Source organism: Copidosoma floridanum, unplaced genomic scaffold (genome assembly GCF_036245765.1).
Source record: "Copidosoma floridanum isolate Cflo_tuat_1 unplaced genomic scaffold, Cflo_Japanese_pri ptg000019l, whole genome shotgun sequence".
In the NCBI taxonomy this organism is placed as follows: domain Eukaryota; kingdom Metazoa; phylum Arthropoda; class Insecta; order Hymenoptera; family Encyrtidae; genus Copidosoma; species Copidosoma floridanum.
This window is the reverse complement of record NW_028321896.1, coordinates 13,130,427-13,151,997: the sequence shown is the minus strand read 5'-3', so window position 1 is coordinate 13,151,997 and position 21,571 is coordinate 13,130,427. Positions and strand designations below refer to the sequence as shown.

Genomic DNA, 21,571 nt, shown 5'->3' with positions numbered 1-21,571 from the left:
ATTGTACACGGATGTATAGGTATGCATCGGGAAGGTTTGACGCGCGCACTTTTATCCCGTTTTTTGCGGTTCTCGCGTGTACATAAGAGTATACAGTGACGTTATCGGGTCACGCGAATCGGTTGCACGTTGTAGGACGTAGTTCGTAAATAAACCCTGCAGCACAGGATCACCAACTTTAGATACACGCTCCGTTCTTCGTACCATCAGATCAGATAGCTTATTTTGTCTTGCTTTAATTGTTGACCGCAAGTAGGCGCGTATCGGTCTCGATGAAGCCAATTGGCCGAATGATCGCATTTAGCCAGCACATAATTAGCCCGAGTTTCAACAAACGTGTACGGGTGATGGTGAATCGTCAATTTTAATCACAAAGCCTCGCCATGTACTCGTATGATTATTATACGTAATGCTGACCGAGAATATCTGGTTGTTGAATGTTTTAGAGGCCGAGCGAGGTCCGTTGTCGGCAGCAACGACGACGACAACCACCACTGCCGCGACAAACGCAACGAATGCAACAGCAGCCGTGGCAGGACTGCGGATGAACGGGACGACTCTGGTGCAGGATTCCCTCGAACGGGACGACGACTCGGACGAGTACGACCTCGAGGACAGGAACGGCGGTTACGCCGTGTGGCGGGGGCCCGACGCTGACGGCCGAGACTTGCCGCACAAAACGAAAATGAACGAGTTCGAGATGATGGAGGCCGAGAGGGGAGTCAAGGACGAGGGATACAAGAACCGCGACAAGGGCCTGTCCGACGGTGAGTAAGACGACCGGGGAGGCTTTGGTGGACGTATATATGTATAGGAATGAAAAATAACTGTTCAACACTTGGAGATACTTGTTGATCAAATGTACTCTTTATCGTAGCAATATCATAGAATCAGTCGGTCCACGAGGTTTGTGTATCACGGTAAAATATCTCTCGTGCGCGCACAGCCTTGTCGAGCACTCGTTTGCCTCCCCCCCCCCCTCCCTGTCCACCTTAACCATCATAAACTACAAATCAACGATACAAAAGTAAAACGAGGAATGATTCAGGATAGCTCGGAATTGATTAGTTTAGCGGAATGGGGAAACATGCGGGTGAGCACGTGGTCGAAGCCCGCGGACATTTGCATGCAGTTTTTCTTGAATCTGTCGAGCCCGAACGCCTGGATGGCCCGGCTGAAGCCGAACACCGAGCTCTCGATCCACACCGATCTCTTGGCCACGGTCCACTCCGGGTTGTCCTGGGCCACCTTGTACACCACCTTTTCGACGACGCTCTGGAGTCGCCAGTAAGGCAGAGAGAAAAAAACAAAAGGGGGCCATTAAATGTTCCATCAGTTTTTTCATGGCGATCGAGGCAAAGGTAAAAAAGAGATAAGGTTTGTTACCATGACTTTGGTGTAGCCCAAGTTTCTCGTGTAAGTGATGAGGACCTTCTCCTCGGGGTCGACTATGCTCTCCTCGAGAATCTTGACGCTGTTGTTCTTGCTGATGAATTTCTCGGCCCACTTAGGCACCCGGTTGGTCTTGCTCAGCAATCTTTTGGAGTAGAGCTTGTGGTCCCTGATCTCCCTCGAGATCGTATCCTCGCTCAGAACGTGGGAACTATATGTGTATACGTAGGACGGAGGAGGGGGGAAAAAAGCCAGTCAAGTTCGCAAATCCTTTTCTTTTCTTTCATAGGTATATAGTTAGTTAGTTAGTTAGTTGGTTGGTTGGTTGTACCTGTTGGGGTTTGGATATCTGCGCCAAAATCCTTGGGCGACTTGTTCCCACGTGAAGTGAAAAATCGTGCTGCTCTCGAAGTACTTGACCATTGTGGTGGCGCGTAATTTTGCAGTATAATAAATGCAGCTCTCCCCTAGCTGACTCGGGTACTCATCAAAGTTGTTTTAGGTGTACCTGCCCTGTGAACACAAATTACAAAGATTTCCGATAAAACAAGCTCGAGGCTGTACGTGTAAACACTTTATAGAGTAGATATGTCACAGTCCCGAAACAAGTATGTGTTGGGAAACAAAAAGAGTACATAATATATATATTTATAACCTAAACTTGACATAGAGTCACTTGGATCATCTCATAAATATCACGTAAATACCTATGCGCTTCCACAATTATACGCGATGGGGCTTTCACGACGAGGGTTTGCCCGTCATCAAAATTTAGAAATTAAATTATTCTCGCGGGGGATGGGGGAAACATGTTTAACGTACACATGGCCCGGGAGTTTTCCTCGCACTCGTTTAAGCAACCTTTGAAATCTCTGTAATACTTGAAAGTTGGCAAAGTGAGAGCGCTTGTGTTGTACTCTTACGCGTCTCCCCCGGTGAAAAGAGAGATCTCGTTAAACGCGACTAAAAAGAAAAAAAAAAAAAAAAAAAAAAAAGCACGTGCACGCGTTTAAAAAAAGTTTGATAAACCTCACCGTATAAATAACAAAACGGGGCACAACGACTTGGATACATATACGTATTACAATTGAATAAAACCCCCGAGCTTTTACCGTATGCATCGTATTTATGTGCACCACCTGCACCGAAACCTCTCGTTTTTCCAAACGACATATATTCATGATGACACACACCCATCACTGATTTTGTATTATTTGCAATTTTGTATTATTTGCAATTTAACGCTGAACAACAGAAAATGAAGGGGAAATAAAAAGCCGAGGTGAGATGGCGAGCGGGTGTGCATAATACCGGCGCGTCTCGCGCAATATCGCGCCGGTCGTAACATCAAACTCACGCGAGCGCAACAGATATACCATTTGTAATAAAATCGGATTAGACGAGAGAGCGGGGAGCAGCGAAAGCGAGAATCCACACCCCCATCGTGCCGTTAAGGAGCGGCTGCAGCTGCCTCGACTGCCTTTTCAGAAATGCCCCGCTACATTGTCTCTCTGTCTGACAGTGGCATCACTACTAGCATGTAGAGAGAGAGAGAGAGAGTCCCTTCGGGCTGTTTTGCGCGCTAATGATTCCCCGGACGGTCCGGGCCGCCCCTACCTCCCGGTCATTTCTTATGTGAATTAGCTTGCAGCGAGGGTGCATGCACGGGCGAGGAGATGCTGTCGGCGTCTTTCTCTAGGAGCCGTGTGTGTATATAGTCATTGCCTCGTCACCTCCGAAGACCCGCTTTCGAGCGGAACACGCTCCCCGGAGTGCCCTCGTCCACCCACCCTCCGCTGCTCGGCCTTTTGTCCCTCCGTGTGTGTATTATACCTACCTACACACACCCACATACATGTATAAGTGGGTGGAATGGTTTTTACCTCTATGGGTACACCTCTTTGATTTCTCAGCGGAAAGTGCACGATCGTCCCTCGCGGACACCTCTCCTCCTCGAAATGCTCACACATCAAGTATACCATGGGATTTCTTTCGTTTTTGGGTAAACTCGCTTGTTCCTGGTGTGTAGTGCGAAAATCGCGCCTCCGGCTTTCGATTCAATATGCCACGTACCTCGCAATTCATTACATGTATCACAATCCTATTGCAAATATATCTGTACTGTATGTGTTTTACCCCATCGATGGGTGTTTTTATAAAGTGCACGTTATTCATCGGTTGCCATGGATACCGATGTATAAATTAAACTCGTTGTTTGTTTATTTTTGCTCATTTTATCTAAAGTTACTCCGCGGTGTATGGTGAAATCGCATCGTGTTCGCGCTGTTTGTTTTATGTTGATGACCATCGTTAAATTAAAAAAAAAAAAAAAAAAAATTACCACAGAGCTTTTCCTCGAAACCGTCAATGTACGCGTGTAAACGTTTGGATGAGTGTTTGTATGTATATATATATATATATATATATATATATATATATATATATATACAAAAAAAACAAAACAACTTTCGTTGCGCCATTTTAATGTCTCGTGTGCAGTGCTGTAAAGTTTTTAAATCACGGCCAGTAATTTGCGTAAATTAAAATCAAAACGTATATTTGAAGCTCGTAAAATCGAAGGATTTCAATGTAAGTATTTTTTTACAGCTTTACAATATATCAAGCGCAATCAGTTTGCGGTGAATTTCGTCACTTCGCCTTGATTGAGTTGTACAAGATGTTAGTCGTCGTTTTTTCACGACCGCCTCCCCCCCCCATCCCATCGTTTGGACGACATTCACTTGTTTGCGCGTGTGTTATCAACACATCTACAAATCGCCACAGCGGAAAGTGAGTCTGTTTACATTTGCAGGTGTGAGAACGACAAAAAAAAAATAGAAACCAAGAGAGGCGCGAAAAAGGAATGAAAAAAAGTACAACACTCGTGAAATAAAAGAACTGGCGTGTAATTTTTTGAAATTTTATCGCATAAATACATGTACAAGTGTGCAAGCAAACGGAGGTGCCGATAGATTTGACGAGTTGTTTTAAAAATCTAGCGCTATACTTCCATAAGGCGTTGGTGTAACTTTGCACGCTCGTGCATATACATAAAAAAAAAAAAAAGTCGTAAATACATCCGTATGTAATATGTATATGTATCTCGAGAACGCGCGTTGCTTGTTGTACAGATAAAACAATGATGTTCCCATGCGTAGATTTTTTTTTTTTTTTTTTTTTTTTTTTCGTTACTTCATTTTGCAGCAACTATAAAACGTAAGCAAGTTGATGTAGTTCCACGAAGTTTTGTGACCTAATGACGTGCCAAGCACACAATGCACGCGATGTGTACGCAATAGGTACAAAGTGAGGGTGGAGGGGAGTCGTAAAAGTTTCTAGCCTCGTTTGTACAGTTATTTTTTTTTTTTTTTTTTTTTTAGCAACTACGTTACGTGTGTACCCAAGTAAAGTTTTCATTGTTCGTAAATGCTGCGGGTGAATCAAGGCAATTCGTCAAATTGATAAAATTTATTATTTAAACGCTCGAAGGATAAAAGTTCGCCGCTGGTCTCATCAATCGTTTGCACTTTTTTCGATTGGATGGTATTTTCGGATCGACATCTAACAAAGCAACCACTTGAATGCGCTTGAATGAGTAGGTATTTGAAAAAAAAAAAAAAAAAAACTTCCACCATTTTCAGCCAATACGTAAATAGTGTACCATTCCAGGCGCATGTATGTAGGCATAATTGTATCATATTTGGCTCGTTAAGTATACACACATGTATTCTTCAAACACGCCTCGAAAAAAGCTGCAAGATAAGCTAAAAATTCCAGCCGATAATTATAATTAGCATGTATTCATACCTGCGTATATATTGTTTAGGTAGCACCTGCTTTAACATTTGTTGGTGTAAAACAAATAGAGCCAGAGCGAATGGAAAAAAAAAAAAAAAAAAAATGGACCATGATTTTCTGTTTCAGATGGTCTCGATAGCCAAAGTGCCCTGGATCCCTGGTCGATAGTGTGGTACATCGGCTCGTTCGGCGGCCTCGTGGCCTTCTTCCTCATAGTCAGCTGCTCGGAGTGGTGCTGCCGTCGCGGCGCCCGGCCGGTATCGGCGCCCTACACCGGCCGGCGCGACGAAGCCGGCATCAACAGCACCGTCCGGCCGGTAAGCGAGTCCCCACCACCGCCTTACCACCTATTCGCCCCACCGCCCTACGACTCGGTCAATTACGCCGAGGTCGCCGACAAGAGCGCCAACGGCGAGAAGCTCGACATCTACGTCATCACCCTGCCGATCCACCACCAGCCGGCCCAGCCAACCCACCAGATACAAGTCCCGGGTACGCGAGCGCCCGCGTAGAAGCACGTCCTCGTGGTCGCGAGATCACGGCTGCTGGGCACCACGAGGCTACTGCTTTTGCAATCCATAGTCCTCTCCTCCTCTCGGCGGAGGGCCCGCAGTGGCGAGCGCGACCACGAGGCCAGAGGTGACGATCGCATCGAGCCCCGGGGAGGATCGACAGCCACGAGGATACCGATCTTCGGGTTGGACAACGAGCCGGCCGGGGCCAACGGCGACCTGGTCGGGAGCGTGCTGTGACGACGAGCGGCCCCGACGGTTAACCACGCCGAGAACGGGAAGTGAAGTACGGGCCGTTTGGGAAAACCAAGGGCTTCGTCCGTGTCACCGATCCGCGACCATCTGAATCGTGTATCGTGCACTACCCGTAAGCGCGCGCGCGTGGTGCTGTGTTTTAACAGCAGCTATAGTTGTAAGCACACAAACCTGTATGATTATGCCACACAAGTATGGTACAGCAATATAGCGATCGTATTTAGACGAGGTGCCTCTGCGTATAATATATGTATGAATGGTGTGCGAGATCTTTCACGCGAGGAAAGTTGTAAATTCGAGAGAATCCAATGTGTGTTTGTGTGTATGTATAGCGAGCTCAGGAGCTGGACCGATTGTTTTCAAGGCGAAGATTAACACGGAGTACATTGTAGTTTGTTCGCGATACTCTCTAGTAAGGCTTTTACGGGGATAAATCGGTATCCAACGATCGCTTGGTTTTCGCGTGTCGTTCGCGATGGGCATCAATTATATGTAATATATATGGGTGTACGAGACGGGCACGGGACGAGTAATGCCCATGTAACGATTTTGCGTGGGCAGCAGCAGATCGAAAAAATCCAAAGTCGGTGCTCCGTAGAGAGGGTGGGCCATGAAAATTCCTCGATCGTTCATCAAGCGATTTAAAACAATGCAGTGAAAAAAAAATGTTCGTTTAGTCGGAAGAGCCGAGGTGACCGGCGACTGTGCGACGACTTGGCATTTGACCTCAATCACTGCCGTGGAAACTCACTCGTCTGCGCTCATCTCTCTGTCCACCGAGGAAGCCCGATTATTGTTGTTTTTCCTTGGAGATCGGTATGACATTGACACCACGGCGTGTGTCACTGTTTACAAAAGCGAGCCCAAAAGCACAGCGAGCATTATTTTTTTAATACAAAAATCGCATCTCGCGTGCCGATGTATATTCGTGGGTGTAGCCGAGAGTCGATTTTTTTCTTTTTTTTTTCTGGCAGCAAGAATCTCGAACGGAGCAACGAAAATTCTTGCTCGTAAAACCAGCAATATTCGCGTATGGTCTCCGCTCCCACGCGAGGGCTGAACCTAAATTTAATCCAACACGTTTGCAGTGCCGAAATTATAAATAAACGCACCGCGCCCCGAGCGCACGTTTTCGCTGCCGATCTTTTTCTTTACCCAAACTCAGGCTCGACAACATTTTCATTTGATGCATACTCGTGTACCCACAAGTAATAGCAATTAAACATAAACGCACGATCGCAATTTTGTTGCATGGAAAAAAAAAAAAAAAAAAAACCACGCGCGGTGTGTGTCTAGTTATCGATAAAGCTTGTGTAAATATATAGCACTTTTTACCGCCATAAACGTAAAAAGTAAAGAGCCGAAAAGACACTTGCTGCCGTTATCTTTTCAGCCACATATATATTATAACACACGTTGTATACAATATATATATACACGCGCAGCGACGCCGAGGACGCGGGAGCTCGTAAAAGCCACGTACTCCCACGCGCGATATTACACGCGCGGAAGTGTTGGTGTCCGTGTATATATATATATACCAAGCGCGAAACTCATCTTCTTTGCTGGCCGGCTATGCCGAACTCGCTCTTCGAAATCGAGCTTTTTGCCCTCCTCCCCGTCTCCTCGAGACCTCGCGTTGGAAAAAAAAAAAAAAAAAAAACATCGCGTGCGTTGTTATTGTTTCCTCGCTGGCAAGTTTTTAATCACCGCAGCGTTTGGGCGTTAAGCGGCTGACGAGAGTGCAGGCGATCCGAGTTTGAGGTTGTAAAAAAGTTTGACCGCTAAAATTAAAAAAAAAAAAAGGCTTGTCAACGCCTCGGTGCGACGTACGTGTATAGATCGCACTCACCTTTGTACTGTGCGTTCTATCGGTGGAAATGGAGCAGACTCGGCGGGTAATGGTGGCCTGTAACGAAACGAAAGTCGCATGTCAGTGCGAGAGGTGTTGCTTGTTGCCGGATGAGAGAAATTTTATAAAAATCACTTGCGTAGGTGCTTGGCGAACAAATATGTTGCATACGAAAAGTGTAAGAAGGAATTGTTGAAATGGCGTGTACACAATGAACGAGCCAAAAAAAAAGGCACCAAACGAGGACCATTTGAAAGAAAAAACCAATTTATACATCCTATAAAACGTATACACAGCCTATTGGGAGAAAGAAAAAAAAAAAGGGGGAAGAAGAAGCAAAAACTGTAGGTGTAAAAGAGGGTAGGGCTGGGGGAATGGAAAAACGAATTAAGCGCTATCACTCTTACCGGCGTCTCCTCTCGCGCTATTTTTCTCCCTCACCCTTCTCCCGCGAAGTAAGCTCGACGCACTCTTATCGCGGCGTACCTCCGATAAGCGCTTTTACGTACACACATATATTATACAACGCGTAACGTATGTAAGTACTATCATTTTTAGCTTTTCTCAACCAGCTCGAACTTTTTTTGTTTCGATCGGTATTGCCTCGTGTACACATTTGTATATATTATACATATAATAAGCATCGCGTATGATCTCAACTAGTCGTTCATGTGTACATGTATATATAATATTACGTCACAGTAGGTACATACGTATATGAAATTAGGAACATCGGTTACTTTTTTTTTTTTTTTTTTTTCTTCAATTTTCGGTGGGCTTACTGGATCACGCGTTTTGTGATATATAGTAACGGGGCATGCGTGGAGCGCGTGATTGTCGATTATCGTGGCGTGTGCTGTGCATGACGAGAGAAAAAAAAAACCGAAAAAGAAAAAAAAAAAAAATTAACCTGTACAACGTAAAGCAGGCACGGAGGTTTGCGGGAGGCTGTTTGTGCGATTATCGTATTATGTACCGCCGTTATCTCGCGCGTTAATTCGCGGGTGTGCGTGTGTGTGTGTGGGTGTGGGTGGCGTATGCAAGAATGAAGAGTGACGCGATCGCCGTCGGTAAATTATTTTTTGTACTTTTATACGCGCGAAGCTGTTTTTTAAGAAAAAGAAGAAGAAGAAGAAAACAAACCAAAAAAAAAATAAAGACAAAGAAGAATAATGTGCGTCGGCGACGATCGACCTTTAATGATTGTTTGTCGATGAGATAATAAACTTACGTTTGATCATTCGATCCCACGACTTGTTATTCGCACGATCCTCGATGATGTTTGTTTGTATTTTTGTAGACAAAAGTAAGTATATAATCCAAGGATTCCGAATGTTTATACAAATACATACACAATTTTATGAAATTGACTGGTAAGCATTGATTCAACGCTTGGACCTACGTGTCACTACTTTGGAAAAATTCCATTCAACATTCTACATGCATGTGATCAAAACAAAAGGACGAAAATCACAGTATCGGATGAAATCGGTAAGTGTACTATCTTCGAAAATGTTCCGGGTATACAGTAGTCGGAGGATGACGAGAGAAAAAGGCCGAACAAACATTAGCAACAAAGTTGCACAACAAAAGCAGGAAAGAATAAGGCAGGTGGGACCGCGTCCAAATTAATAACGTTGCGAAATCGCGGGTATAGGTATACAGTTTTATATGGCAAGTAGGTGACGGTCAATGTCAATAGTCAAGGATGTAAATACATAATATAGTGAAGAAATCGCGGAACAAAAAAAAGTTTTCCTTTTTTACTTATACGCGCTTATTGTGTCGTAATCGACTATTACGTCGAAGCGCCGGTTCATCGACATAACAATAAATTTCTTGGTAATCGCGATAACGCGCTTGCAGGGATTAAAGTTTTATTGCCGCGTAAAGCATGAGATCGGTTTTACAAGGTCATTGCCGATTTTCGCGATCGTCACTTTTTCTTTTTTCTTCTTTCACAAAGATATGTACTTATATACGTATTACGTAGATACACTTATTTAATACTTTGGATATTCTGCATACTGCAGTGTACCTCGAGTTAAATGCAAATAAATCGTACTTGAAATAAAAAAAAAGAAAAAGAAAAAAACTCTCGCGAGACGTTGCACACAAGCGTACATCTTCATTTTCAATTTTCAAGCGTACACTCACGATTTCGGTTGTTTGATGTAACAGCGTTGGGGACGTATGCACAGGAAAAACTAGAGCCCGCGTATTACCAACGCTCGACTTTTCCCCGGTGTATACTATGCACCTACGTAAAAATACCCACCGGCAAAAGGAAAGAGAAAAGAAAAGACGAAGGAGAAGGTCGTTCGCGTGTAATCTGTCGTGAAATTAGCTTATCGGCGATCGCGTTGGCGCTCCTTGGTTTGGATAAGCGCTTGGGGGAAGGAAGAGGGGGGTGGGGGAAAAAAAAAACAAGAGAAAAAAGAAAGTTGTCGAGCGGAAGCCGGGAGTGGAAGGCAAATCGTGCGGGAAGGATCCGTTTTCTTTTGCTCTCTTTCCCGCTGTTCTCCCCCTTTTTCGCCCTTCACGCGGGAAGGGCTATATACCACTATACGTGAGTTGGATAACGTATTTTTTCAAGGTATATGCATATACATATATAATATACATGGAGGTGGTGGATTATCTTTGAAGCGTTTCTTGAACTTTCGCTCTTTTTTTTTCCTCCCCCCTCGAAAAATCGGCAACTATAGGCGCCTTTTTCCCTCTCCGTTGTTCGCGTCGAATTCAATACATATTAGTGAAAAATTCACCATGCATGTACGTACAGTTATTTGAAAATTCCGTGTTAACTATTTCGAGTATTTTCGTGTACAAAGCCTGGGAGCTCGTACATATATATATATATATATATATATATATATATATATATATATATATATATATATATACACTAATCGACGACGACGTGACTCTTACCATCCGATGCGCCCCTGCAATGTCACTCGACATCACAGCGATAAGGTATCTCGCGACGCTGAGCGTATTACGTACACACGGGAGCCGAGATGCATACACGCGGCCGAAGGGGGAGGAGGGGAAAAACCTTACGCGCAGAGATAAAGAGCAACGATTTACGTTACTCCCATGGCTTTTATTTTATTTTTGTGTCCCGCGTATTGCTTCACTCGCAGCCAAAAATAAAAGCTTTCGCTCGATTAAAAAAAAAAAAAAAAAGAAAAATTGGGGGAGGGCAAGGAGGAGGAGAAGTTGAACAAACGACTCTTGTTAGCTCCGCGAAATCCGAAAGTTTGTCAGAATGATAAAAGTTCCGGCGTCTCGAGTCGCAACTTTGCCTTTTCCGTATATATACCTATGTAACAGCACGCAACGCGTCAGTCCGCGGGATATATATTTTTTTTGGTCGCCAAAAGCTGGACGGATGGAAAGGGGGGGCGAGGGTAAATTTTAATTTAGCGTACCGCGGATACTTAGCGAAAGAAGAAGGGAGTTTGTGGGGCTTTTAGCGTCAATCGCGCGACCGTTTATAAGCCGTATTGAGGACCATCGAGGCCTGTAAATGCGTGTACGCACATTGACAGAGTTCGCGCTCTTTTTTTTTTTTTTTTTTTTTCATCAAAGATCGGCTCGAGGGATGATCCGGTGCAAGGGTATGAGATGTCGCGAGTCGGGCAGCTGTACACGTATGGTACAGCGGGGAAGCCCTTGGAAATAATCGAGAGAGCGAGTAATCGGATGATAAAATGGCCCTGCTGTTGCTCTCTAATGCCTACAAGTAGGTACCAGGTTTCTTCGGTATATGAGTCGTGCGAACAAAAAATATGTCACATCATTTTGTATATATATATACTTTCAAACAAAATGTAAGTACATGTACCCGTATATAATTATATCGTGCATCATATTTGAGTGTAAGTATAATATGTGCCGGTGTGACGTTGGTTGCCTGCAGCTGCGAGGTGTTTGCCCAAGTGCTGTTGGGGGATTACGGAGGTGTCTGAGAACTCGTGATCCGAGTTCAAACATAAAAGATAAGTACATAGGATACGTAGGGTGATGCTGTCTGCAGTGGTTGGAAAAATTTGTTAATTTAATGTACCTTCGAGCATGTGATTGATACCCCAATTGGAGTCGAACAAATGTCAATGCTCAAACTTAGATCTTTGGATTTTCATTTGGATTTTGTCGCTGCAATCGTGGATCTACGAGTACACGTCACGATGACGAAATTTATTAATTTTACTTTACAGTGTATACCATTTTTTTTAATTCTCAATCACGTGTGCGTATATAAGTATGAAATACTCTACAGTTACATACATTTTTCGAAATAAATTTTCAGACGTACGAATCTCAATTTGATTTTTTTTTTTTTTTTTTAATTACATTTTTTTTTAAAAGTGTAGGTATCATTTGTACACCCAAATAAGGGCACATCGGTTATTTCTGTACTCGAGCGATAGCGTGTCGGATTTGATACAGATTATCGGGTGATCGATTGATTTGCGATCAGTTCTATAAATAGCGTCTCTAGAAATCTAAATATTACCTGTATCTTACGTGCTTCTCCATTTCCATTAAACAGCGTGAGAGAAATTCGGGGAAGAAAAAGAGCAACTACAGATTTTTGCTTACCACGAAGTTTTTTGTGTTTTTTTTTTTTGTTTCTCCTTCTATTGAGCTTATGCCTATATTATCAAGTATTTATATGTACATGGGTATACCTGTGCATACAAGCGTTTATAAAACATAAGTACATGTTGTAGGATCGGAAAACGTTTGTCACAGAGAGGAGGTGATGCGCGGTAAGGTGTATACTGTACGCACAGCTATAGGTTGCGACAAACCGGAGCTGAGATCGTGCAAAACAAAGGGGCAAGTAGATGAGTATATTTAATTAATGAAAAACAAAAAATAAAATAAAATAAAAGAGAAGGAGACGCAAGACAAAGGTGATCGGTAGTGTTATTTCCACTGCTCGAATATTCTTGATCGTATCGGGGTATAATCGCGGCTAAACGAGGCCGTTTGTCACTCGTCACGTCATGTATATATAAAATGCGTTTTAAAAGCATATTACACACGCGGATGAGCACAAACAATACGTTAAACGGACAATTATGTACGAAAATTTTTTATACTTCAGTAACGAGATTGAAAGATATTTTCTTTTCAGACACGCTTTCGACGTACAAAGATTTTTATGGTCCACATGTTCTTGGAGCTGTGGAAAAATTCGTACATACGCGTATTCGTGGAAGAATCTCAGAAACAACTGTTTTTTTTTTTAAATCATTTCCCAGTTATTGATTTTTCGTGAGCCCCGCAATCTTTGATTTAAAGGCCAATCTAGAAATGTACTCTCCAATTTTGCCATTTATCGATGGACAAAACTCTGCTGCGAAGGTGTGTCTCGAATATCCTTATTTGCAGAACGGCTCGTAAGTGTATAAGGCGATGGACTAACAACCGCGTAATTGCTCTCCTCGTGTCGGGATTAACAATATACGAGGACGGAGGACGGCGACAGTCCCGATCGTATCATCCGTCGATGCATCGCTTATAATATTTAATTACACGTAACGCTCGTGCAGGTATTGTTATTTGTGATTCGCATGCGGATGCGCTCGAGCGACTCATTTTATATATACACATTGCGTGTGCGACGTGTGTGTACGCGCGCGGATGATGATTGATCGTATGTTGTTTGTCATTGTTATACTTTTGCTGCAATGTTCTATAGCAATGAAAATCTTTTTTTTTTTTTTTGTTTTCAATCGCTTATTTTAACAACAAAGTGTACAAGAACAATGTCTTGGTAGTTATACATTCGTACGTAGAGGGAAGTCTATACGTTTTCTACGGACGGCCGCAGTAAACGTCCCGAGGTAGGTAAATTAATTTCCATCCTTATACCTATACTTACGCAAGTAAGAATAAATTTATGCATATGATGTGTATCGAGATAACTCGTAAGTTGACAAACTAATTTCATTCCGAAGGAAAAAAGTTTTCAGCTTCGTAGAAAGTTCACGTTTCCACAAGCTCTCGTATACGATCAAATAAGAGAAATAATTTTTTTTTTTTAACTGTCGCCTCAAATGATTTTCAAATAGTTTAATTGCGTAAAACGTGTGCACGAAAACCTCACTCATGAATTTACAAAGTGTACCTCCACCGTAAACAAAGTCCTTCTACCTCATCCGTTGGTAACCATCTCATCCCTGTGCATTTCATTTCCAAAGCAGAGGATTGGCATGAAAAAAAGGGGAAAGAAAAATCCTTCCCCGGGAAAATGCCGCCGAGCAAAAGAAAACTTTGCACGTCTCGGCAAACGGTGGCCACAGTCTCGGCATTGTCCGCCACGGCTCCCGGGAAAACGAGATTCCTCCGAACAAATTTGCGAAGCCATACGGCAAAACCCAAGACGTACGGATACTTACGAAGAAGAAGAAGAAGATCGAGACGCGAACGAGACAAAAGGTCGGGGCGGAGAAAAAAATGATCGAGCTATTTGCTTTCGAAAAACTGGTTTTCCAGCAGTGCAGTGCAGGTAAACAAGTATATACCGCCCGAGAGGTGAATTTGTTCCTCCCCCCCATCGAGCGAGCACGTGTGCCTGTACATACCCCCGTTCGTCCTGTCAGCCGGTCCGTTTTCTATTTCTCGTGTGTACCTTTGGGCGATTTTTACGATTTTCCCTTTACGGCGACACGTGGGAATCCTCTGCTTGGGTATAGCAAACATTATTTAAGTTATTTACACGCGAACCTCGAACGGAAGCTATACTCGGTGGTGCTTTTTGTTTTTTTTTTTTCGGGATATGACTTGTTTCGAGTGAACCAAACAGAGCATCCGACAACCTTGGTTTCGGGAGTTTTGCTTCTTTCGAACGCCCGAAACGTTCGTCCTTCGGTTTGGAGGTCATTTGTAATTTGTTTCCAATCAAAAACCACATTTTTTCCCTCTCGATCATCTCGACGATCCGCAAGAGATGGAAGTTGTGATATAGGCACTGCGCAGAACGCACCTGGATTATCCGCCCTCCAAATGTGTGCTTTTGGGGAAATTGATTTTGCTTCCGTGTGTACACATAAATATATGTATATGCGGGGTGACCATTAGACTCGTTAAATCATCCGCTCGAGTCAAAATTAAAACTTTCCCATTGGGTTTTTGTGTGTGTTTTCTTTCCGCCGTGACATTTAATTCAACAACATCGGAATAAACATCCCCGGATGCGCGTTATCCGCCGTTGGCCAGGTAAATACAAACACCCGAGCGAATTTCATCGGCGATCGTGGCTCGCGTGCTATTAATTTATAAGCGAGCAGCTATAAATCTTGACGCTCGCGCGCGCGTGTGTATTTGTGCACCGAATTCAGCATAAGTTAATGGGATTTGAATAAAATAATTTTGCGAATTGTTTGTTTTACGATTGATTTTTTTGCCGATCGATTGGTTCGATTTTTCAAATGTGGACAGTGAAAATCAATTATCGGGTATTCGTGCGCAGTTAAACATTTTGGGCCATAAAATGATTTACGTGACGGTTTCTACTATGCAGTTGTTGAGTGAAAAATTTTCAAAGTTTCACAATTTATACGACATGTACCACAAAAAATACACAGGGCCAACGAAAAAAGTGATTAAGATTTTTTTTATTCTTATTTGAGCTCAAAAAATGTTTGAATAGATTCAGAAATTCATTTTTAAATTATCGATGAAATTGGATGGGAAATTTTATCATTATCTGATCGGGTTTGATTGGTTTGGTCAAAATCAAGGTGCAACTGATTTTTCAAATATTTCAACGGACGAGTTGTTGTTGGACAAAAAATGTTGAGATCCAGTCCAAGTGAAGTCATCGGTGTTTTGCAATGAAAATACCGCAAAAATATTGTGACTCGCTGAAACAAATGTTTCCGCTTGCATCAAATAATTTGTTAGTTACGTGTGTATATTCAAAGAAACATATTTGGGACTCAAAAGGACCCAAAACTTTTTGAAGGTCGTTATACCAGTTGAAGGACTCTTGGCGGGCTTCAAAACGTAAAAAGGGACAACGAGCCGCAGAGAGGCTTTAAAAGTACTTCAAAAGTTCGAATTTCCCCAAACAGTTATTTTTGTTTTACAAATTTGAGATGATGTCTCTGTTTTGGGCGAGTACGTGCAATGTAAAACACACGAATTTTTAATCTTGTACTGCAATAAATTTACCTGTTTTTAAAATTTCGGAACATTAAATTACAATTCAGTCTCTTTTTCGAGCGTTTAAGACAAAAACAACAAATGGAATGCAGTTTTTAATTTTGCCAAACAAGACGTCATCTTTTAAAATGTTTTTACCATAAAATGAATTGATTAATTGGCTCCGAAAAACAAACTACTTGTCAAAAGACTCGTTATATTAAAAAAATTTCTTCGAAAAACATGTAGATATTATTGAATAAATGTACCACAGTGATTATTTTAAATTAATTATCATTACGCTGACAAAAACGGTTTGAATTCAATGTGATCAATATGCATTACTGCATAATAATTACAAAACGACCTGTTTTTATGTAACTGCAAGCCCTACTTTACGCCAAACCGCTACATGTAAATTCACCTTTTGCATATCCATTTTCATATATATGTATATACAAATACAGACTATTGGGCTCCCACAAAATCGCGAAAAAATATGACATAAGAAAGGTAACTTAAAAAAAAGTGATAAATTCCTATAATACTAATAAATCACGTAAAAATATGATCACGCGAGGAGAAAGACGACGAGCGAGCGGATCGTGACGTTCCGCGCGTGTTAATAAAAAAATGGAAATCCGGGAGCAACCGAGCAAGTTCAAAACAGTAGTCTTAACCTAACCAAACGACGAACCGATCTTTCGTCGTCCCCTATCTCTAGTCCTCTTTTCTGCGTCCTCGTCATGGATTACCTCGGCGAATTCATCGCTCTGGGTGTCGACAGCATCATATTTAGTATCTGTCTTAAACAGTACTTTTACTGCAAGAATTCCATTGCCGCTGTCAAGGTGAGAATCAAAGATTTTTCTCGTCGTCTACGAGAGTTGGAATGATCGTCTGCTCATTAATTTTTTTTTTCAGGGTGCCGAGTTTCACGAAGTGGGAGATAATTTGAATGAACTCGTGAAAAACAGTGCAGGAAATAAAATTGACTACGTGGCAATAAGGGGTGCTGTCAAGCCTATTGGTGAGCCCATTCACAGCATCAATAACAGAGACGTTACTGGTGTTATACAGAAACTTAGTGTTAAGGAGCATGTTGTCGTCAGGACGACTTCTGGTTATTGGTATATAAAATGATGATCGATTTACTCTTGACTCAACAATAAGTGTATGGTTGTCACTTGGGTGTGTAACGCGAGTGATCATTATTGCAGGTCCGATCAGGAACACACGATGCAAGAGGTTTACAACTCTGTACCATTTGTTCTCGGAAAGGGCAATCATAAAGTTGAAGTAGTCGATGCCATGGCGGCTGAGATCTTGGATTTGGAAACAATATCGGATTTCTTTGAGCCAAGTGCACCAACTTTTGTTGATTATCTGTGGGGGTTTTTCACAGGTACACATTGTTTTATGATTACCCATTGTATCGATTTAAAATGCTGAAAATTAGAAACTCATCACTATTCTTAAATTGTGCATCAATGCAGGGCACAGGCAAAGAGGACTTCAGTCTACAGAAGAAATGTTGAGAGAAGGTTCCATTATCACTGGAATAGGCGAATTAACAAAGTCACTATCAAAATCAGATTCATTGGTTTTACAGCCACCTGTCAATGGCACACCATATTACATCACAACAATGTCTTTGAGTTCACTTTTACGAAAGTTGGATGATCGCAGAAAAATATATAGGTGAATTTTCAAAAAAAAAATTTCAAGTTATTAGAAGTTTGCAGTATCACCAATTTTAAATTGTTTCAGGTGGTTGTGTCTAATGTTTGGTGCAATTGGATTGTTTATCGGCGGTATGGTGTTGAGGCGTTATTTAAAAGATAGGGAAGAGCAGAGAGTAGCCAATGAATTGCGAAAATCGCTCGAAGCAACGCGGAAAGAGCGACGGCAAAAAGTGCGTGACAAGGATCTTCCCGAGGATCAACTCTGCGTCGTATGTCGCTCGAATCCTCGCGAAATCGTTTTAATACCCTGTGGTCACGTCTGTTTATGCGAAGACTGTTCCCTCGATGTTTCTACAAACTGCCCGATATGCCGAAATTATATTAGTCAAAAAAACGCTGCTTACTTATAAGATTTGAACAATATAAATATCTGGTTTTATAAAAATCATGGAATATTTTTGTGATTTAAATGTAAAGTAAAAAAAAAAAAAAAAAAAAAAATTTTCGAAAATTACGTGAGTTTATTATTTTTTATAAACATTATATACACATTTAGAATTCAACAGTTAAAAATCTAAATTGTTTGGCGCTTTGTGCATCATTTCTGGCGTTACAAGAGATGCTCCTTTTCTTGATGGATTTGCTTTTATTACAGTCGGTTCCAATGGCTGCTCACAACTTGTTTGAAACTCAGCACTTTTATCTTTGATAGTAATGGATGGCATTTCTTTTTCCGCGGTATTAAATTGAATTGTAGGTTCTTGAATCACGACTTGTTTAAGCTTTGATGTGAGTTTATGTACAATGTTTTCGTCATTTTTATCTTCAGATGCTAATGTGGGTTCAGTACTCATGTTTTTCGACTTTGTCTTAGACTCCTCTTCTTCCAGTTGTCTAATCTCATCTACAATTTCTGGATACTGAGCAATCATTAACGACTTAAAAACATGGATGTTAATCCCATAATCATCATCTTCATCATCAACCAGTACTTCTGGGTGGTTTGGATTTTCTAGTAATATGGGAGGGCATCGACACTTTTTTTTCTTTGCTTCTTGTTTAATGGTAGTATCAGATACATCATCATAATTAGAAGTTGATGTTGAAGGTAGGGAGCAACATTCTTCAGATTTACATGATGAACTTCCAATTTTTTTATTTGAAGTTGATTGGTCATCTTCTGTACATTCACTGTTGCAATTTAAAGCAATTGGTTGATTGCCAGATGTGCAAGCTTCGTCTAAAGGATCTAATTTTTTTTCAGAAATTAAAGTTTTGTATGGACAGTCATCGTCACAAGTTTTCTCTTCTTCACGGTCACTATTAAATTTAGGATCTTTGAAAGCTACGAGATTGTCAAAGTTTCTTTCATCGAGCCACTCTGAGAAATATGTAATAGTTATTATTTCATGATCAGGGTTGTTACACGTTGGTTCAGAATTTAGCGACTCTTCTTGCAGATTGAGTGGAATTTGTGATCCACAACCAGATCTACAATTTCCATTTCCTGATCCCCCACACATCATTGCTTGTTTTTGTCTCTTTTCATCTCGCCTGAGTTTTTTCTTACTTACTCCTTTTTCAATCCTAGTTTTAGTTTTATTTTCTGAGCCATCATTTACCTTGAGGCCCATAGCTCTTTTAGCCTTGTTTGATTTACCTATACCCAACTTGGGATTACCAGTATTTAATCCTTCCAATAAAACACAAGCTTTACATATTTCTTGACTTGCAACAAATCCACATCTAGTACAAGTTCGTCTTTCTGGTAACTTGATGCTTTCTTTGAACACCAAATGTTCAGCTAAAAGTACAAAAACAAATCAAGGCTTATTTTAAAACCTGTAATAGTTTTTTTCTTTTTTTTTGTTATTAGATCTTCTTGTGCAGTAAATAATACTTACCAGAGTAAATGATATCGAGTATACAAGTAGGCCTAATTCTTTCGATTTGCTTGAGATATTCTCTGGTGTATCCTCTGTATGCATTGGGAGCATACTTACACTCTGTAGAAAAGTATACTAAATTTTTGTAATGAGCATACATAACTATTTCTTTTTCATATGCATATTTCAGTGGCTTGCACCTTGGAATACTTCCTTCCCCTTGCTAAATAAAATGACCAGATTATTTACTATGTGCAGGAAAAATTATTTCTGAAAATACTCATAGCTTGATGATTTGTGAATACTTAAATACTTACTGTTATTATTTTTGTACATCTGGAGAACCTTGCATAATCACCTCTGAAAATGTTCATGAGAACAGTTTCAGCCATGTCATCTGCATTGTGACCAGTGACAATCATGTCAACTCCTAACAAAGCTGCACCTCGATCCAGTGCCTGCCTTCTAAAGGTTCCACAGAAAGTGCAGTTATTCTTGTTACCAATTTGAGAAACGATTTCATCCATCGTCCAGCCATAAAGGTCTTTGTAGGACAAAATTTTCAAAGGCAACTGATAATCATCTCTGTTCTGTTTAACCGTTTCAAGACTGTCATCTCTGTATCCACTAATACCTTCATCAATGGATAAGAGAAACAAGTCCAGTCCATAATCATAACGCTCATTAAGCAATTTCATAACATGGGCTAACACAGTGGAGTCTTTGCCTCCTGAGGCACCTATGGCAACTTTGTCACCCTTCTTAAATAATTGTGCATTTACTATGGTCATGTGTATTTCTAATTCAAAGACTAAAAAGAAACATTCCTTACACATAGCATGCCCAGACTTTGGTCTCTGTGAATTTTAATTGATCTTTTTTTCTTTCTTTTTCTTTTTTTTTGTGGAAAATTTTTTCAGCAATATAAATTTTGTAAAACTTACTTTTAAGACAGCTGGGTTTTTGCAGTCTTCAACGTCACAGATAACTGGCATATTGTCAACTTTGATCAGACTGCAAATGTTACAAGTACATTGAACTATGTCGTTGCTAAGGAATATTGAATAAAGAAAATTGAAATTTTATTCACCACAACTTTGCATAAAATTATGTACTGAGTTACAAATAAACGAGTCTTAAACTAACCTCAAATTATCACACTGACAACTATTTTTTTAAAAAACAAACAATTTTTGTAGTTTACAATTCTACTATTATGAACAACTTTTGATAAAGAAAATAAAATCAAACTGTACACACTTTAAACTGATAAGTATTATTTTTGTATTTTAAAGTTTTTCACGAACGTCAAACAGAAATGTGTTCTATTATCTCATAACCTTAATAATCTTCCACAATAATGTGAAGATAAGATAATAAGATAAACAAAAATAAGTGCCTGCGCAGAGTTTGAAGTTAGAACGATTATTTAAAAAAAAAAAGAGCTATAGTTCTCCCTCAAAGGAAATAAAACAAGTAAATTTTCAACGAATTGTAAATTTTGAATCCATGATAAAATTGTACAATTGGGTTACAATTAACGTAATTTTTATAAAATACAAAAATATGGATACGTATTAACACTTTATCAGAAATGGTATCGAGGTAGTAAGAAATAAATTTTGGAACTCATAAAATAAAATTGTATGGTGTATTTATTAATCCAAAAGAACGTAATACATGTAAAGTCGTGCAAAAATAGCCATTAAAGCTTTCAATAACACGTTTTATGAGTTACATAAGTATTATATGCTCGAAAAAAAAAAAAAATTTTAATTAACATCAAAAATAGCGCAAATAATGTATTTAACAATTTTTTTGCTGAACAGAAATAGAAATACACATAGGTATAATATTTCTCGAAATAAACTTACAATATTGACGTCCCCTTTTTAATAGGAGTTACAAGATAGGCTTAAATAAAAGACGACGACGTGCTACCACCCAAATACTTATTGAGTATACATTATTAAAAAAGTCTGTTCTGAAGAAAAGTATCTTTCTTTCCTTGTTTACATATTGTAA

General features: G+C 40.6%; 4 protein-coding genes across 5 annotated transcripts in view; 2 read left to right on the top strand and 2 right to left on the bottom strand.

Annotated features, from left to right (window-relative positions):
• LOC106645685 (uncharacterized) overlaps window positions 1–7,220 on the top strand; it is a 34,949-nt gene extending 27,729 nt beyond the window's left edge. The window contains exons 2-3 of the mRNA XM_014361599.2: window positions 447–767; window positions 5,317–7,220. Coding sequence (XP_014217085.2) covers window positions 447–767; window positions 5,317–5,702 — 707 coding nt within the window. The 3' untranslated portion in view covers window positions 5,703–7,220. The remainder of the gene's footprint in view (window positions 1–446; window positions 768–5,316) is intronic.
• LOC106645686 (protein preli-like) lies at window positions 998–20,554 on the bottom strand. Its single transcript, XM_014361600.2, has 4 exons — window positions 20,491–20,554; window positions 1,724–1,905; window positions 1,387–1,603; window positions 998–1,275 (listed from the first exon to the last, which is right to left on the bottom strand). The coding sequence occupies exons 2-4, from the start codon at window positions 1,813–1,815 to the stop codon at window positions 1,045–1,047; spliced, it is 540 nt and encodes a 179-aa protein (XP_014217086.1). The 5' UTR covers window positions 1,816–1,905; window positions 20,491–20,554; the 3' UTR covers window positions 998–1,044.
• Window positions 16,451–18,103, top strand: Mul1 (mitochondrial E3 ubiquitin protein ligase 1). The gene is made up of 5 exons (XM_014361598.2): window positions 16,451–16,826; window positions 16,900–17,105; window positions 17,196–17,380; window positions 17,472–17,676; window positions 17,746–18,103. The coding sequence occupies exons 1-5, from the start codon at window positions 16,722–16,724 to the stop codon at window positions 18,068–18,070; spliced, it is 1,026 nt and encodes a 341-aa protein (XP_014217084.2). The 5' UTR covers window positions 16,451–16,721; the 3' UTR covers window positions 18,071–18,103.
• On the bottom strand, window positions 18,181–20,556 carry Ctu1 (Cytosolic thiouridylase subunit 1). 2 transcript variants are annotated; one of them, XM_089593595.1, is made up of 4 exons: window positions 20,491–20,556; window positions 19,864–20,090; window positions 19,565–19,769; window positions 18,181–19,464 (listed from the first exon to the last, which is right to left on the bottom strand). In XM_089593595.1, the coding sequence occupies exons 2-4, from the start codon at window positions 20,071–20,073 to the stop codon at window positions 18,227–18,229; spliced, it is 1,653 nt and encodes a 550-aa protein (XP_089449721.1). In that variant the 5' UTR covers window positions 20,074–20,090; window positions 20,491–20,556; the 3' UTR covers window positions 18,181–18,226. The 2 variants fall into 2 exon arrangements, with proteins under 2 accessions (XP_089449721.1, XP_089449720.1); XM_089593594.1 differs by having other exon boundaries at window positions 19,864–20,403; window positions 20,491–20,548.
• Window positions 20,557–21,571: the final 1,015 nt, after the last annotated feature.

Excerpts from the sequence above, each read along its gene's own strand:
- LOC106645686 (XM_014361600.2), bottom strand. The coding sequence starts at position 1,815 with ATGGTCAAGTACTTCGAGAGCAGCACGATTTTTCACTTCACGTGGGAA. Across the intron at positions 1,604-1,723 it reads AGATATCCAAACCCCAACAG|TTCCCACGTTCTGAGCGAGG; the intron begins GTACAACCAACC and ends ATACACATATAG. Across the intron at positions 1,276-1,386 it reads TGGGCTACACCAAAGTCATG|AGCGTCGTCGAAAAGGTGGT; the intron begins GTAACAAACCTT and ends TGGCGACTCCAG.
- Mul1 (XM_014361598.2), top strand. The coding sequence starts at position 16,722 with ATGGATTACCTCGGCGAATTCATCGCTCTGGGTGTCGACAGCATCATA. Across the intron at positions 17,381-17,471 it reads TCTGTGGGGGTTTTTCACAG|GGCACAGGCAAAGAGGACTT; the intron begins GTACACATTGTT and ends GCATCAATGCAG. Across the intron at positions 17,677-17,745 it reads GATCGCAGAAAAATATATAG|GTGGTTGTGTCTAATGTTTG; the intron begins GTGAATTTTCAA and ends AAATTGTTTCAG.
- Ctu1 (XM_089593594.1), bottom strand. The coding sequence starts at position 20,541 with ATGCCAGTTATCTGTGACGTTGAAGACTGCAAAAACCCAGCTGTCTTA. Across the intron at positions 19,770-19,863 it reads GATGTACAAAAATAATAACA|CAAGGGGAAGGAAGTATTCC; the intron begins GTAAGTATTTAA and ends CATTTTATTTAG. Across the intron at positions 19,465-19,564 it reads ACTCGATATCATTTACTCTG|CTGAACATTTGGTGTTCAAA; the intron begins GTAAGTATTATT and ends TTGTACTTTTAG.